The sequence below is a fragment of the Podarcis filfolensis genome (assembly GCF_964270895.1).
Source record: "Podarcis filfolensis genome assembly, chromosome: 6".
Classification (NCBI taxonomy): Eukaryota; Metazoa; Chordata; class Lepidosauria; order Squamata; family Lacertidae; genus Podarcis; species Podarcis filfolensis.
The window spans coordinates 23,576,134-23,589,996 of record NC_139609.1 but is presented as its reverse complement, the minus strand read 5'-3'; the positions used below and the strand labels follow the sequence as shown (position 1 = coordinate 23,589,996).

Here is a 13,863-nt window from a genome sequence, read left to right as displayed (position 1 = left end):
GCTGAAGAGTTGCTCTGAAGACAGCTCAACTTGCACTTCCACAGAATTTGAGAGTCTATTCTCCACAAGACCTTGCGCAAAAAGGAAGGATATTAAGGGCCTGTCCAGACCGCTGCTATTTTTGGATGGGATTCAATCGCATACTGGCAAAGACAGATTGTGCAATTAAAGTTATTATGGAGCTCTTGCCCAACAAACTTGCTTTTCAAATATTTTGGGGGCTTTTTTGTGATAAGCAAGAGGAAAAGGCACCAGAGTGTTTGGGATAAAATTTGCTCGGTGCAACTGACCTCCCAGAAAACAGATCAAGATGTAACTAGGTTGTTGGGAAGTGATCTAAGAAGACTGTCCAGATGATGAGGGAGAGGAATTTGAAGGAAGTGGGAGATGCCTTGAAATTTCTGAGATCATCGCCAAGATCAAAGCAGAGTCAGAAACGACAGGCCGCGTCACCTTCCTAAAGGACTTCCTGGAGATGCCGGATCAAGCCAAAGACCAAGCAGGGAAGGAGGAATTTGGTTCTGCCAGAAGAAGTGAGAAGGAGTCTGATGAAGAAGAGGCTGAAGGTAAGGAGGAGATGAGTGAAGATGAAGGGATCTGAAGATAATGCAATTGTATAGCGGTGAAAATAGTGTGGTACCAAGGTTTCTAGTCCTCCAAAACTCAAGGAATCATTGGATTTTGAAGAAATACTGGAATTTATCAAATTCAGGCAGGTGATCTGATTTCATTCTGCCTTTCCAAGCTGTTCCACTGTGTGAGAAAGGAAGGAAGGAAGGAAGGAAGGAAGGAAGGAAGGAAGGAAGGAAGGAAGGGGGAGAGAGAGGCTGGGGAGGCAGTCTCATTCACACCATCCATTTAAAGCACATGACTTCCCCCAAAGAATCATGGGAATGGTCAGGAATCCTAGCTTTGGGAGGAATAAACTAAAAGCCCCATGATTCTTTGGGGGAACACAAGTATTTTAAATGTGTGGTGTGAACGTGACGCAGAAAGATTTGCCTTGTTTATTAAGCTTCTCGGTTGCTTTTTTAAAACAAGTAACTCAGAGTGACAGAGTGTTGGACAGTGGAACAGACTGCCACAAGAAGTGGTGGACTCTCCTTCCTTGGAGGTTTTAAAGCAGAGGTCGGATGACCATCTGTCATGTATGATTTAGTTGAAATTCTTGCATTGCAGGGGGTGGGACTAGATGACCCCTACAATTGTAGGATTCTATGAAACACGTGCAGATCCACGTAAGAGTTTTCCCATCTGGCCAGGAGGGAAAATCCGGCTCTTGGTTTGGTGCAGCAGTGTAGCCTCCAGAAAAGAAAGAAAGAAAAGCTTTTCAAGATATGCAGATGAGCCTTTTCAGTCTTGCAAATCCGGAGGCTGTTAAAGGCACAGGAGCAGTTTGCAACCAGACGATGGCAACCCTGAGGCGGCAGGGGTCAGAGGCAGCCGCGTGGTCCGCGGACAACTTCCCTCTCGTGTGAAATCCGCCTCTCCCGCTGCGCGCGCGCAGTCCCCGCACAGAGCCAGACGCGAACTTTTTTTGGGGGGGGGAGGTGGGGGCGAGCAGGAAGGAAGGAAGGAAACAGGTGTTAACTCTTCCGCAGCTGCGCTCCGTTTAAGAGCCGCCGCCCAAGAGCCGCCGGCCAGTTTTGCCCGGGACTTGGCAAGCGAAGAGCGAGCGCTGCGCCTCTGGGTTGTCTGCGCGCCGTGCGCTCCAGGCTTGCCAAGAGTTAACGCGGGAGAGCCGCGTAAGTAAGGGGGAGGGCGGGGAAGCGCGACAATAATAGGAAACTGCGAAGGGGTGGGCGCCACTTTGCAAAAAAAAAGAAAAAGAGGAAAAAAGGGAAAGGTTTTTCCATGAGCTGCCCGGCTTCTTTTCTTCTTCTTCTGCAAAGGAGGCGGCCGGCGGGACGCGCGCCATGCGAAGCGCAGCCGCCTCCGGAGAGACCCGCGTCCTGCCCGAGAGAGGTAAGATTTGGGAGAAGGGGACTGGCTGGCTGTGGGTGCTGGGTCTCGGCGAGGTCCGGCTTGTCTGGGTGCATGTGTGAATGTAAGAACGACACGCGTTTGCAAGTGCTCGCGTCAGTGAGCTCTCCAGCGTGCATTCGACGGCAACCCCAGCTTTGCGTCTCCGTAATGTGGGGGAATGGATTGGCCTGGCGGGGAGGGGGGCGTTCTGTGGAATTGGCTGCGATTTATTTTATTTTTAAATGCAACCCTATGCAGGCTTACTTGCAAGCGAACCCCATTGTGTTCAGTGAGGCTCTAGGAAAGCATGCGCAGGAACATAGAATGGTAGAGTTGGAAGGGACACCGTGGAATTATATGGGTATCGGGGCTTGGGGAGGGGGCCGTGGCCTGGATCTGTTTGCTGGGATCTCGCCAGAAAACCTCAGTCTGCCTCCCTGAATTGATGGAGAAAGTTAGGAATAAACTGTGTTAATCTGAAGCAGCAAACTCCCCCAGGGATGTTGTGATTTGTGTACTTAGTGCCCTCCTCTCTCAACTTTCTCCATACTTAGTGCCTAGCAGTTGAGCATGCAAACTGCCTCTAGTTTGGTCCTGCAGGTCCTGGTCTCCTCTGCTGAGAAGCGTTCTGGGTCTGATCTGTATATTTGATCCCCGAAGGCTCCTTGCCACATGCCAGTCAGCGGCTGGTACTGCAGGCAACTGAGAACGAACTTGCGTTTGTTTGGCAATGAGCTAACTTCAGTTGTGGGAGCTAACTTCCAAGGGCTGCGATGGCACACACTTTTACTGCCGGCAGTGCAGACTCCACTGAGGAGGCGATGCCTGGGATCCATGCATTATGAAGCGAGGCACAGGAGAGGATCGGAATGAATGAATAAGATGTACTAGAGATATCGGCAGCGCATAAACCATATCCCATTTTTTTAGAGGTATGGGTGTATCGCTGAGTTTGATGATGGTGTAGAAGTTGATATGCTGGCCTCGAGAATGGGAAGTGTTCATAAGACGGAGATTTCCCCAAGTATATCTGTGCAATTTATTTTTTTAATGCACAAAAAAATGAGTGATTTTCAGGAGCCAAAGATTCGGCTCCTAAAAGGCTTTCTGTGGAAACCTTTCCCAAGGGAGCTCTGTGGTTAGATTAGGACCCTTGTCTGATGTACTTGGTATCGAGTTAGAAATGGCAGACTCCAACAAGAAAGTGGTTAGTGGATGGTTTAGTGCAACCGAGGTACTAGAACAACTATTTGTTTCTTTTAGAAGAGGGTGTTCTCCTCCACCCGCCCCCCTCCCAGGGGGGACTGCAGGGAGGCAAACTTGAGAGCGGATGTCAAAGGAACAGGACATAAATTTACTGGAGGATTCAAGGGACAGGAGCTTTGTTCTCAAGCTACGTGAGTTTAAAACCTTGCCATGTCTGGGAACAGTAAGCAATTTTCACCCTGTTCGTTTCGTCCGATGCCCTCGGTTTATTTTCCACTTCGTCGTATGTGGGAGCATCTTACTTGCTCAAACCCTTTTGTCAATCGGCAACTCTTGTCCGAAGTCCGCCAGAGCCCCTTCAGCCATCGGCTTCAATCATATGGACTCATCGACTCTGAAAAGGGTTTGGTCCTATTTGAGTCCACGGGATCTGATGACCTTCAGAGCTCTTTCTGTTGTATGGTATTCCTGTGCCTGTCCTACGTGCAGGAAGCAGGGACGATTCAACTCTGCTAGCTGTCGCCTTTCACAACTTACCCATCCTGGGCAAAGTACTAGCTGTATGCGCATCGGTGTTGCACGATTAGGAACTCTGGAGGAGGCAGCATGACTGGACCGCGCGTGCAACTTGTGGGAACTTAGGTCCTGTTTAGAACTTAAGTGGAGGTTTGAAGAAGATGCAGAAAATACTGATTCCTCCCCCCTTTCTTTCATGCGTTCACAGGGCTTATGTAAGAGCCCAATTATCTTCAATTCTTGAATGTGGTGTGTTTCTAGGGATAGCAATCTGGTATAGGGCTGCATGATTTCTGGGTCTGGAGGTGAGGATCTGCTTGGGTTCCAAGCCTGACTCAGATTTGTACTTTTGAAACTTCGGTACGTCACGTTTAAATGACACCGTGCCTGTTCAGCTATTGATTCTAGGCTTAAGGTACATGCCATTTGAAATTGGGTTTTGTGTGTGTGTGTGTGTGTGTGTGTGTGTGTGTGTGTGTGTGTGTGTAACTTAAACTGGTATGTTTTGTAACTCAATGGGAAAGGTCTTGTGTGATTTGGACTTTGTTATGATACTCACCCTTTGAAAAGTCAGTATTATTTAGCCTTGAATGAAGGGTATCCAATGAATAGAGTGAGCTTCACTTTTCCCTTTCATGAAAAGCTTGTAGTGCATTCCTAAGCGTATTTTGATTATATATTTTGTGGTTTTATATTTTGATTTTGTTCTGTGAACCGCCCTAAGTCCCTAGGTATAGGATGGTATATGAATTCTAATAATAATAATAATAATAATTTCACTGGGATTTACTAGTGTGTTCAGGATTGCAGCCTTAGTGAAGGTTTTAGCTTTATTTCCTCTGTCAAGTTAACTGACCACAATCAATAGTGTGGTCACAATGTTGTGGGTGCCTTCTGTGCTCTGTTGATCCTCAATTCCATATCTCCTTTTACATTTATTTTCCTCCTCCTGCTAACTTAATTGTAGATGGCAAATCCTGCACAGATATGAGTTGGGCTACTGGAATCCACGGAACACAAATCTCCAAACTGCATGCAAGGCAGTAGCCAAAGGCCATTCTGTTATCTCTTCTCAACTCCCAAATAGAAAGTCCCGGGAGACTTGCATTTTATTTCCTCGCTTTCTGTTAGCTTTACTGATTTTTTTTTTTTTGCTGACACCACACTTTCTTCAGTTGTTGTTCGTGACAGAGGGCAACTTCCCCATTTTTTTGCAAGTTATGCCAGGGATGCGGAAGCGGCGGCCGTCCAGATGTTGCTTGACTACAGCTCCCATCAGCCTTGACTTTGGGCCATGCCGACTTGGGCTGGAACCTGGGAAGCTGAGTCACTGGTCCACCTATCCCAATATTGTTCACACCAGTGTTTCCCAAACTTGGGTCTCCAGCTGTTCTTGGACTACAACTCCCATCATCCCTAGCTGGCAGAACCAGTGGTCAGAGACAGTGGGAATTGTAGTCCCAAAACAGCTGGAAACACTGGACCAGCAGCTCCAGCATTTCAGATGAGTATTTCTGGAGCATACCTGGGGACTGAACTTGAGATGTCTGCATGCAATACACATGTCTCAAATTCAGTCTTTCCCCAGTGGCTGATGAGAATCCAATTTCTTCTGGAGGGGAGCAGGTTCTTCACCCCTGAATTACACCTTCCTTTAAACCTCTCTTCCAAAGCTAATTTAGGGTGGTTTCCACTGCAATCCTAAACACACCTCCTTGCTTACCTCTGGGTAGGCGTGTGCAGTGGATAGATTATCCGGTTCCTTCTGTTTAATCCTTTCAAAAGTCAAATTTGTTTTATGCGTTACCCCCGGGTTTTATGAGACAAGTCAGCAGTTTTAGATTTCGGTCATGTCGAGAGTGAGCCTTTTTTTAAAAAAAAGGACAGAAGTTTTCACTTTGCTGCTGTGATCTGATTGCAAACGGTATGACTTGGGTGTGGAAATCTGGGCAGCTTTTATATAAAACGAGATAGAGTTTCGCATGGCTATAAGCATGAATGTGTGAACATGTGTCAAAAACGTGTCAAAACCAGAGGATGTCAGTGTGGCTTTTTTTTACCCATTGCCTTCCCCTGTGCTACTGAGGTGTTATGTATTGGTTAAATAAACCCAATCTGCCATCAGTTGAAGTGCCAGCACCTTTATTCGGTTAGGTGTTATGTCCTGATATAGGTGTTAACAGTTTCATATAAGCTGTTAGCACTTCAGCTGACGCTGGATGAGGTCTAGTTAACCAATAAAATCTGAATAATATACCCCATCGGGTATATCATTTTACTTGCCAGTGGGCAAACTAGCAGCAAACTTGCAGGATTTCATGTTTGGGTTTTCAGAATGTTCACTTTGGACTTGCAACAATAGTATAATAACAATAACTCACTTCTCCTAAATTAACATCTTTTTGCTTGTGTCTCCTGCTTTTAAGGACTGTGGTTACTGAGGTTACCCAGAAGGAGCTAGACGTTGGAAGCCGCAGACGTTTGGACCTTGAAGCCCGGGGCAGCTGCTGAACTACCTGCTCCACATCGCCTCTTGGTGGCCGTCTGGAGAACTGCAACTCAGGCTGGCACCATGGACTCCACCAAGGACCCCCACGTAAAGGCCTTCGGTGGAGTCAGCGACTATCTCAACTATGAGATCATCATAGAGCATTACAACTTCACGGGGAAGCTCAATGAAAAGGCGGACACCGGGATCAAAGCAAGTTCTGCGGTCTTCATCATCATCTGTTGCTTCATCATCCTGGAGAACATCTTTGTCCTTCTGACCATCTGGAAAACAAAGAAGTTCCACAGGCCTATGTACTATTTCATTGGCAACTTGGCACTCTCTGACTTGCTGGCCGGGGTGGCTTATGTCGCCAACCTCTTACTGTCCGGACACAAGACCTACACCCTCACCCCTGCCCAGTGGTTTCTTAGGGAAGGGAGCATGTTTGTGGCATTGTCCGCCTCTGTGTTCAGCCTCCTGGCCATCGCCATTGAGAGATACATTACAATGTTGAAGATGAAGCTTCACAACAGCAGCAACAGTTCCCGTTCTTTCCTCTTGATCAGTGCCTGCTGGGTCATCTCTGTGATATTAGGAGGTCTTCCCATTATGGGCTGGAACTGCATCCAACGTCTACAAAGCTGTTCCACCGTGTTGCCCCTCTACCACAAGTATTATATCCTCTTCTGCACCTCGGTGTTCACGGGCCTCTTGTTGTCTATCGTGGTTCTTTACTGCAGGATCTACATCTTGGTAAGGACCAAGAGCCGTCAGCTGACTTTCCGGAAGAACATGGCCAAAGCCACCAGGAGCTCCGAGAAGTCTCTAGCTCTGCTCAAGACGGTGATCATTGTTTTAAGTGTGTTCATTATCTGCTGGGCTCCTTTGTTCATTCTCCTCTTACTGGACGTGCGGTGCAAAGTCCGGACTTGCCCAGTTCTCCTCAAGGCCGAATATTTCTTAGTACTGGCGGTTCTCAACTCGGCCACTAACCCGATCATCTACACGCTAACGAACAAGGAGATGCGGCGAGCTTTTGTCAAGATTATGTCATGCTGGAAATGTCCCACTGCAGACTCCGGGACCAAATTCAAGAGGCCCATCATTGGGGGAATTGAGTTCAGCCGAAGCAGATCCGACAACTCCTCCCACCCGCAGAAAGACGAGGGGGACTCTCCAGAAACTATTGTGTCTTCGGGTAATGTCACCTCGTCATCGTAGGAGCTCTCGAATGGAGGAGGCGTGGGCCCGCCGAAGGCCGACGCGTGGAATGGTTCTGATCACTTCTCTCCCGCCAAGACGAGGGAAAGGATAGGCTGGAAGGGGAGTTGTGTGGCACTTGTGAGGGGAGGAGCGGGGACAGATTGTGTGACTTGAAAACATTTCCTCCCTGGAAGTTTGTTGTGTGTCGTTTGGGATTGCAACGAGGCGACTTAGGGTTGCTGGAAGTGTTCGTGCCCTATGTAACTCCGAAGACTGAAAAACCCCTGTTGAATGAGAGTGGGTGGGGGGTGGAAAATACTATTTTCCTCTCCAGAAAAATGTGAACCTATAAAATAAAGAGCTTACTGGGTTTTTCCTTCTTCTTTTGAGTAACAGCCCTCCCCACCTTACTGAGCAGCGAGGGGAGCCAATCTCTCTGTTGATTCTCTTCTGGGTAAATCTAAAGAGAATTTGAGTGTTTTGCTTCAAGATTGGCCAAAGCGCCACTTGACTTTCAATTAAAAGTTGGTGGGAACTGGAACATGGAGGGCTTCAATGGTGAGTTTGAAGAACACTGCCTCTCACTGCATGCTGCCATTGAATTCCCCTGAATTGAATGGGACTACGCTTGAGTTAGGCTGGGGGTGTCTGGAACGGAAGGGGCCTCATTTGAACCTTGGCATTAAATTGATTTGATAAATATGCCACTCAATAACAAGGTGCATTTATTGTTAGCAATTTCGATAGCACCTCGGCGCATGAGGGGCCATACAAACTATTGTCTCACTTATTCTCGGAATAATCCTATCATAGTTTAGGCCGAGCGATGACTCTTGGAGGCATCTGAAGCCTTGAAAGCTGGATAAAGTTTGGACGAAGCCAGTGGTCTGCATTCCACCCCAGATTCTTTTAGATCCCAGAACGTTTGCAATTTTAAAAGGTGTTTATAAGTTTGCCGATGTCCACAGAAAGTATTTGTTGTGTTAATTGAATGTAATTTGCCACAGCATCAATTGCTGGGCTGTGTGTGTGTGTAAATATATATATATATATATATATAAATATATATTTGACCCGAGTTAATTGGGTACACATTCTGTGTGTACATTCTGTGTGTACAGTGTGTAGAGAAGCTAACCAGGATAGTAGCTGCCCTGTGCTAAGAGTAATAGTTTTCCATTTGTATCAATAATTTGGGACTCGCCTTAAATCTCATGGGACCTGGGCTGGTTCTAAACACATCAAAGAAGCGATTCAGTTAAACACATTGTAAACTTCATAGTGGGAAATACCGTTGGTGAAAAACTGGACTCCACAGCGCTACCTGGTGTTGCAGTGTTATAATGCATAAAAAGTCCTTTATCTTTACGAATGTAGCTGAGTCCCTGGTATAAATTATTTGGTTCCTCTCTCAAGTTTTCCCCCCTCCGTCATCTTCTCCAAAAAGAGTGACTGGATGCAAAGGAGGATAACAGAGCTGCTGTATTTCAGCTGTGTAGGAAAGGAAATTTCAGCAGGTTGTGCAGATGCAAAAAGCCAGGCCACCTGAAATTACTTTTGTTACGCAGCTGTTAAAAAGTCGCAGTGACTCTTTTCCTCCTTTGGGAAGGAGGGGCCATAGCTGAGTTACAGAGCTCATGTTTTGTGTGCCGAAAATTCCAAATCTAAACATTGAAAAGAAATTGGCAGTGGGGTGTTCAGTGATGTGGGCCCAGACCCAACGGTTGAAGGTTGTTGTCCGAGAGTGTTACTGTGGTAATTGTGCAGGACTGTTGAATTCAATGCATTAATGTACAAATATTGGTTGAATATATGTGGTGTTTTTTTTAAAAAATAAGACTGCCGGCATTCTAGTATTCCTAGTGCAATTCTTTTTGTAAAAACAAAAATAGAATTTAACTTGATTCTGACTTTGGTTGTACAGTTTGCACATAGCTGCGTTGACCTCTAAATATTAATAAACTGAGGGTTTTGTACAAGTTCTGCCGTGAACATTCCTTCTGTCGCATTTTTATCTGTACCTATTCTTACGACGGTCTTTTGGACAATTTACAGTTCACATTATTTCTATGCCCAGGAGAGGCAGGTTAACATTTGTGTGGTAAACAGAACACGTAGATGCAAAAGACCTGTCAAGAGCAGCAAATTCTGGTCAGCGGTTCAACTAGGCAGCATTCAAACCAGGGCAGGTAGCAATTGGAGTAATTGAACTCCCTTTTCCCAGCAATACATTTGCAGCAATTAAGATCAGGCTAAATGCGACAGTGCCAGACCTAGGTCATTCAACATGTCCTGGCCTCAAGCAGGAGGGAAGTGTTTGTGGTTCAAATTAAAGCACAAGAAGCAGGCAAATGCTCTCTACAGACTTTCACACTGAGGACATTAAAACCTGGGTAGGGATGACTGTGGGGTGAATTGTTTCCCTTGCATCTGCAGCAAGAGAGAGTGCCACAGGCCAACGTAACATCGGATGAAGCAATGGCTTCAGTTCAGCCTGGAGAAATAAGCTGAGTGGCAGATTTTGGGAAAGAACAGGGTGGGAGTTGCAGGGACAGCCTCATTGCACACAGAAGGAGATGGGCGATTTCTGAGCTGCAACCTGTTTGCAATGCGAACGTTTGTTCAGCCACGCTTGCAAAAGGCAACACAAGAAAAATGCAGAAGACGAAGAGCTGCTCATTAGCGGGTCTGAGGTAATGAAGGGTAGAAAGCAACCCATTTCAAAGGACGCCCCACTGTTTCTCATGAACACTTCCAATTCTAGTAATTGGGCGGTATAAAAAACGGACTACTAAAATCACACACACACACACAGAACTTTTTGGAACTGAATCTTCAGTATCCCGGTGACTCTCCAGTCCTGACATATTGAAGGAAAATCTTTTGGTCCCCGTTTCCCTATCGCAACACCTCGGTTGCTTGTATATTTTTGTTCTCTAGCCACGTGGACCTTTCACTTCAGTAGACGGGACAGAAGGATATCTTGTGAATACATCAGCACTGAAAGCTGCTAATGAACAAAATCAAAAGAGCAGCCCTTGCCAGCCATCTGAATGGTTCATTTGGGAAGATTAGCACATGGTTCTGCTGCATGGATATATCAGTGCTCTGGAATAAGAATATGCAAGGAAGCTAGTCCCTGTTTTTTCTCCCCAGCCCTGTTTTTGTGCTATGCCAAGGGAAGAAGGGTGTAGACTTGCTTCCTCACAACCAGAGCAATGACAGACACTTATGTTACCCTAATTGCCTGTGCTAGGAGTGGTGGCCAACAGTCTTTTCTTCCGACCTGTGGTGTGTAGGATTGACACCTTGATCAGAATATTCCCCCACCTGATGTTTTCATGCAGAGAGCACTAATACTCAATATCTTGTTTTTTTTTAATTAAAAAGACATCTACAGTATATATCATAATGCTAATAATGTATTGCACAATAATGTTAAATGTTACAACAATATTTTCAATTCCCTTTTGTTTCTCTCATAAAATTGGACTGCAATCTTTCATTAGGGTTTGCTTCAAAGTTGACATATAGGACAGCACTGTTCCTTTAATTGCAGATGCCTCATTAATCATACACACCACAATTATATTAAAAATCATTTTCCTGGTTGCAAATGATTAATGTCCAAGCAATATCCCGTAGTCCTGATTAATTGGATAACTTGAACAGTTTCTGAGAGCCAAATTTCTTTCTTTCTTTCTTTCTTTCTTTCTTTCTTTCTTTCTTTCTTTCTTTCTTTCTTTCTCTCTCTCTCTCTCTCTCTCTCTCTCTCTCTCTCTCTCTCTCTCTCTCTCTTTCTCTTTCTTTCTCTCTTGCTCTAAAACATTTCTGCAAACTTTTAATTTTGTGCATCTTGAGATGATGTCAATCTGAAACAGGTTTTGTAGCAGATGTAAAACTGCCGCAGATGTGTTGTGCAGTGATTCGGAGCTTTGGACTTCGATCTCTTGGTCCTGTATCTCTCCATATGTTGGCGTTTCCTCCCTTCCTGCCCCCTCCACTTCCCTCTCTCTAGGTAATGCCTTGGAATTTTACCGAGACGCACAGGATGCAGTTGGGTTGCAAAGATAATCCTCACCTTCTTAGGCGCTGTGTCATTTCTCTGTAACGTTTATGGTGGGAAACTGCGCTGCCTAACCGAAAGAGGTTTCGTAGGTCGCAACCTTTTACTTCCTGGAGGAAATTCCAAAAATGCCCCAAAGACAAAAAGTGGAAACAGACTGGGATTTCTCTCCATCTGTCTGCCTGTACCGGAAGCAATGATTTCATCTGTGATCACTTCCTTTTCTTTTGCTTGGTGGTGGTGGTGGTAGGGAAATGTCAGGTCTGTATCTGGAAAATGTTCTCTTACTATAGACCTTTTTGAATTCTTTTGTTTCTTAGATTTCTGTTCTACCCTCAAGATGAAATAGGGGCAAGTAGGTGTTGCTGGAAGGGTGATCTCGTAATTTCCCCCCTGTTTTTCATGGCTGTGAAGAAAACGCTTTGCAAGGCATACGCAGTCTACTGCTGCAAAGATAAATACAGTGGTACCTCGGGTTACAGATACAGATTTTCTTTTCTGTTTCCCAGCCTCAAATTCAACGATATCAAAGTTGTCAGTACAGTGGTACCTCAGGTTACATACACTTCAGGTTACAGACTCTGCTAACCCAGAAATATTACCTCGGGTTAAGAACTTTGCTTCAGGATGAGAACAGAAATTGTGCTCCTGCGGTGCGGCGGCAGCAGGAGGCCCCATTAGCTAAAGTGGTGCTTCAGGTTAAGAACAGTTTCAGGTTAAGAACGGACCTCCAGAACGAATTAAGTTCTTAACCTGAGGTACCACTGTAGCTAGAAGGTGATGGAATTAGGGTTGTCACTCTAACATGGACACGAGATGCTTGCAGTCTGTCTTGTAAAAGAAGAAACAAGACAGCTGAGTACAGTGGTACCTCAGGTTAAGTACTTAATTTGTTCCGGAGGTCCGTACATAACCTGAATCTGTTCTTAGCCTGAAGCACCACTTTAGCTAATGGAGCCTTCTGCTGCTGCTGCGCTGCCGGAGCACAATTTCTGTTCTCATTCTGAAGCAAAGTTCTTAACCTGAAGCACTATTTCTGGGTTAGCGGAGTCTGTAACCTGAAGCGTATGTAACCCGAGGTACCACTGTACCACCTATCATGCCTTTTCCCTTTCTCATCTGGTGCCAGCCCCATAGGCAGGGCTGGCCCAAGACATTTTGGGCCACAAAATGGTGCCCCCCGCCACCAGTGAAGAACAGACCGTCCAAGTGCCCCTATTTCCCAGGGGTATCCCTGGTTTAGAGAAGCCATCCCAGTTTCTGATTTGATCCTGGAATGTCCATCTTTTCCTTAGGATGTCCCTGTTTTCATTGGAGAAATGTCAGAGGGTGTGGAGTTATCTGACCCTCCCAAGCCGTCTGAAGGCAATCCTGTATAGGGAAGTTTCTTTTTAATATTTAATGTTTTCTTACTTTTTTTTTATACATGTTGGAAGCTTCCCAGTGTGGCTGGGGCAACCCAGTAAGATGTGTGGGGGTATAAATTGTAAAATTATTATGATGGAATGGGATGTCCCTATTTTCATCGGAGAAATGTTGGAGGGTATGGAAGAAGGTGTGAGTGAGTATCTATATCAGGAACGGGGGGGGGGGGAGGAGCCCTAAATCCGGCCCGTCGACGGTCTGGGAATCATCATGCTTTTACATGAGCAGAATGTGACCTTTTATTTAAAATGCATCTCTGGGTTATTTGTGGGGCCTGCCTGGTGTTTTTACATGAGTAGAATGTGTATTTTTATTTAAAATACACCTCTGGGTTATTTGTGGGGCATAGGAACTCGTTCATATTTTTTTCTTCAAAATATAATCCGGCCCCCCCACAAGGTCTGAAGGACAGTGGACCAGCCCCCCGCTGAAAAAGTTTGCTGACCCCTGATTTATTGGAAGCTGGATCTGTTGCCCAAGGCAATTGCCTCACCTCGCCTCATGGATGGACCAGCCCTGCCCCTTACAGCGTGACTCACGCAGAGACACAACAGGCAGTTTCCTCTGCAGCTGGTAATTCTGCCTTAGCAGAGCAGCCATTTTTTGGCAGCTCATCTTCTCTGTCACGAAAAGGCAGGAGTTTAAGCTATTATTAATTTCTTTTTTTTTATACTACCAAGCGGGGAGAAAGAGACAGGTTTGTGAAATTTTCCGCCTCGGGTGGCAAAATAACTTGGTTGGCCTTGGATGCCCCGCACGTTCACGATGGTGTGCGTTTGGGGCAGGGGTATTATTAGCGGCTCTGCCTCAGGCAGCAAAATGTTTTGGGCTGGCCCCGGCCTCAGGAGTCACTGAATGATCCCATCATTCCTGAGGCATGGGTGTGGTGTTAGAAGGGCAACAGCAAAGATCATTCACTGCCTAACTGAAGGGTTAATTTTGTGGTCCGTAAGTCAACCAGCCAAGAGGGAGGCGGGTGGAGGCGTTGCCT

General features: G+C 45.9%; 1 protein-coding gene across 7 annotated transcripts; it reads left to right on the top strand.

Moving 5' to 3' along the window:
• The first annotated feature begins 426 nt into the window (after positions 1 to 426).
• Positions 427 to 9,360, top strand: S1PR1 (sphingosine-1-phosphate receptor 1). 7 transcript variants are annotated; one of them, XM_083619326.1, is made up of 2 exons: positions 427 to 566; positions 6,114 to 9,360. In XM_083619326.1, the coding sequence occupies exon 2, from the start codon at positions 6,260 to 6,262 to the stop codon at positions 7,397 to 7,399; it is 1,140 nt and encodes a 379-aa protein (XP_083475452.1). In that variant the 5' UTR covers positions 427 to 566; positions 6,114 to 6,259; the 3' UTR covers positions 7,400 to 9,360. The 7 variants fall into 7 exon arrangements, with proteins under 7 accessions (XP_083475452.1, XP_083475454.1, XP_083475451.1 ...); XM_083619328.1 differs by having other exon boundaries at positions 491 to 716; XM_083619325.1 differs by lacking the exon at positions 427 to 566 and adding an exon at positions 950 to 1,965.
• The last annotated feature ends 4,503 nt before the right edge of the window (positions 9,361 to 13,863 follow it).

Bases quoted from the DNA above. Each gene is read 5' to 3' on its own strand.
- S1PR1 (XM_083619326.1), top strand. From the start codon at position 6,260: ATGGACTCCACCAAGGACCCCCACGTAAAGGCCTTCGGTGGAGTCAGC.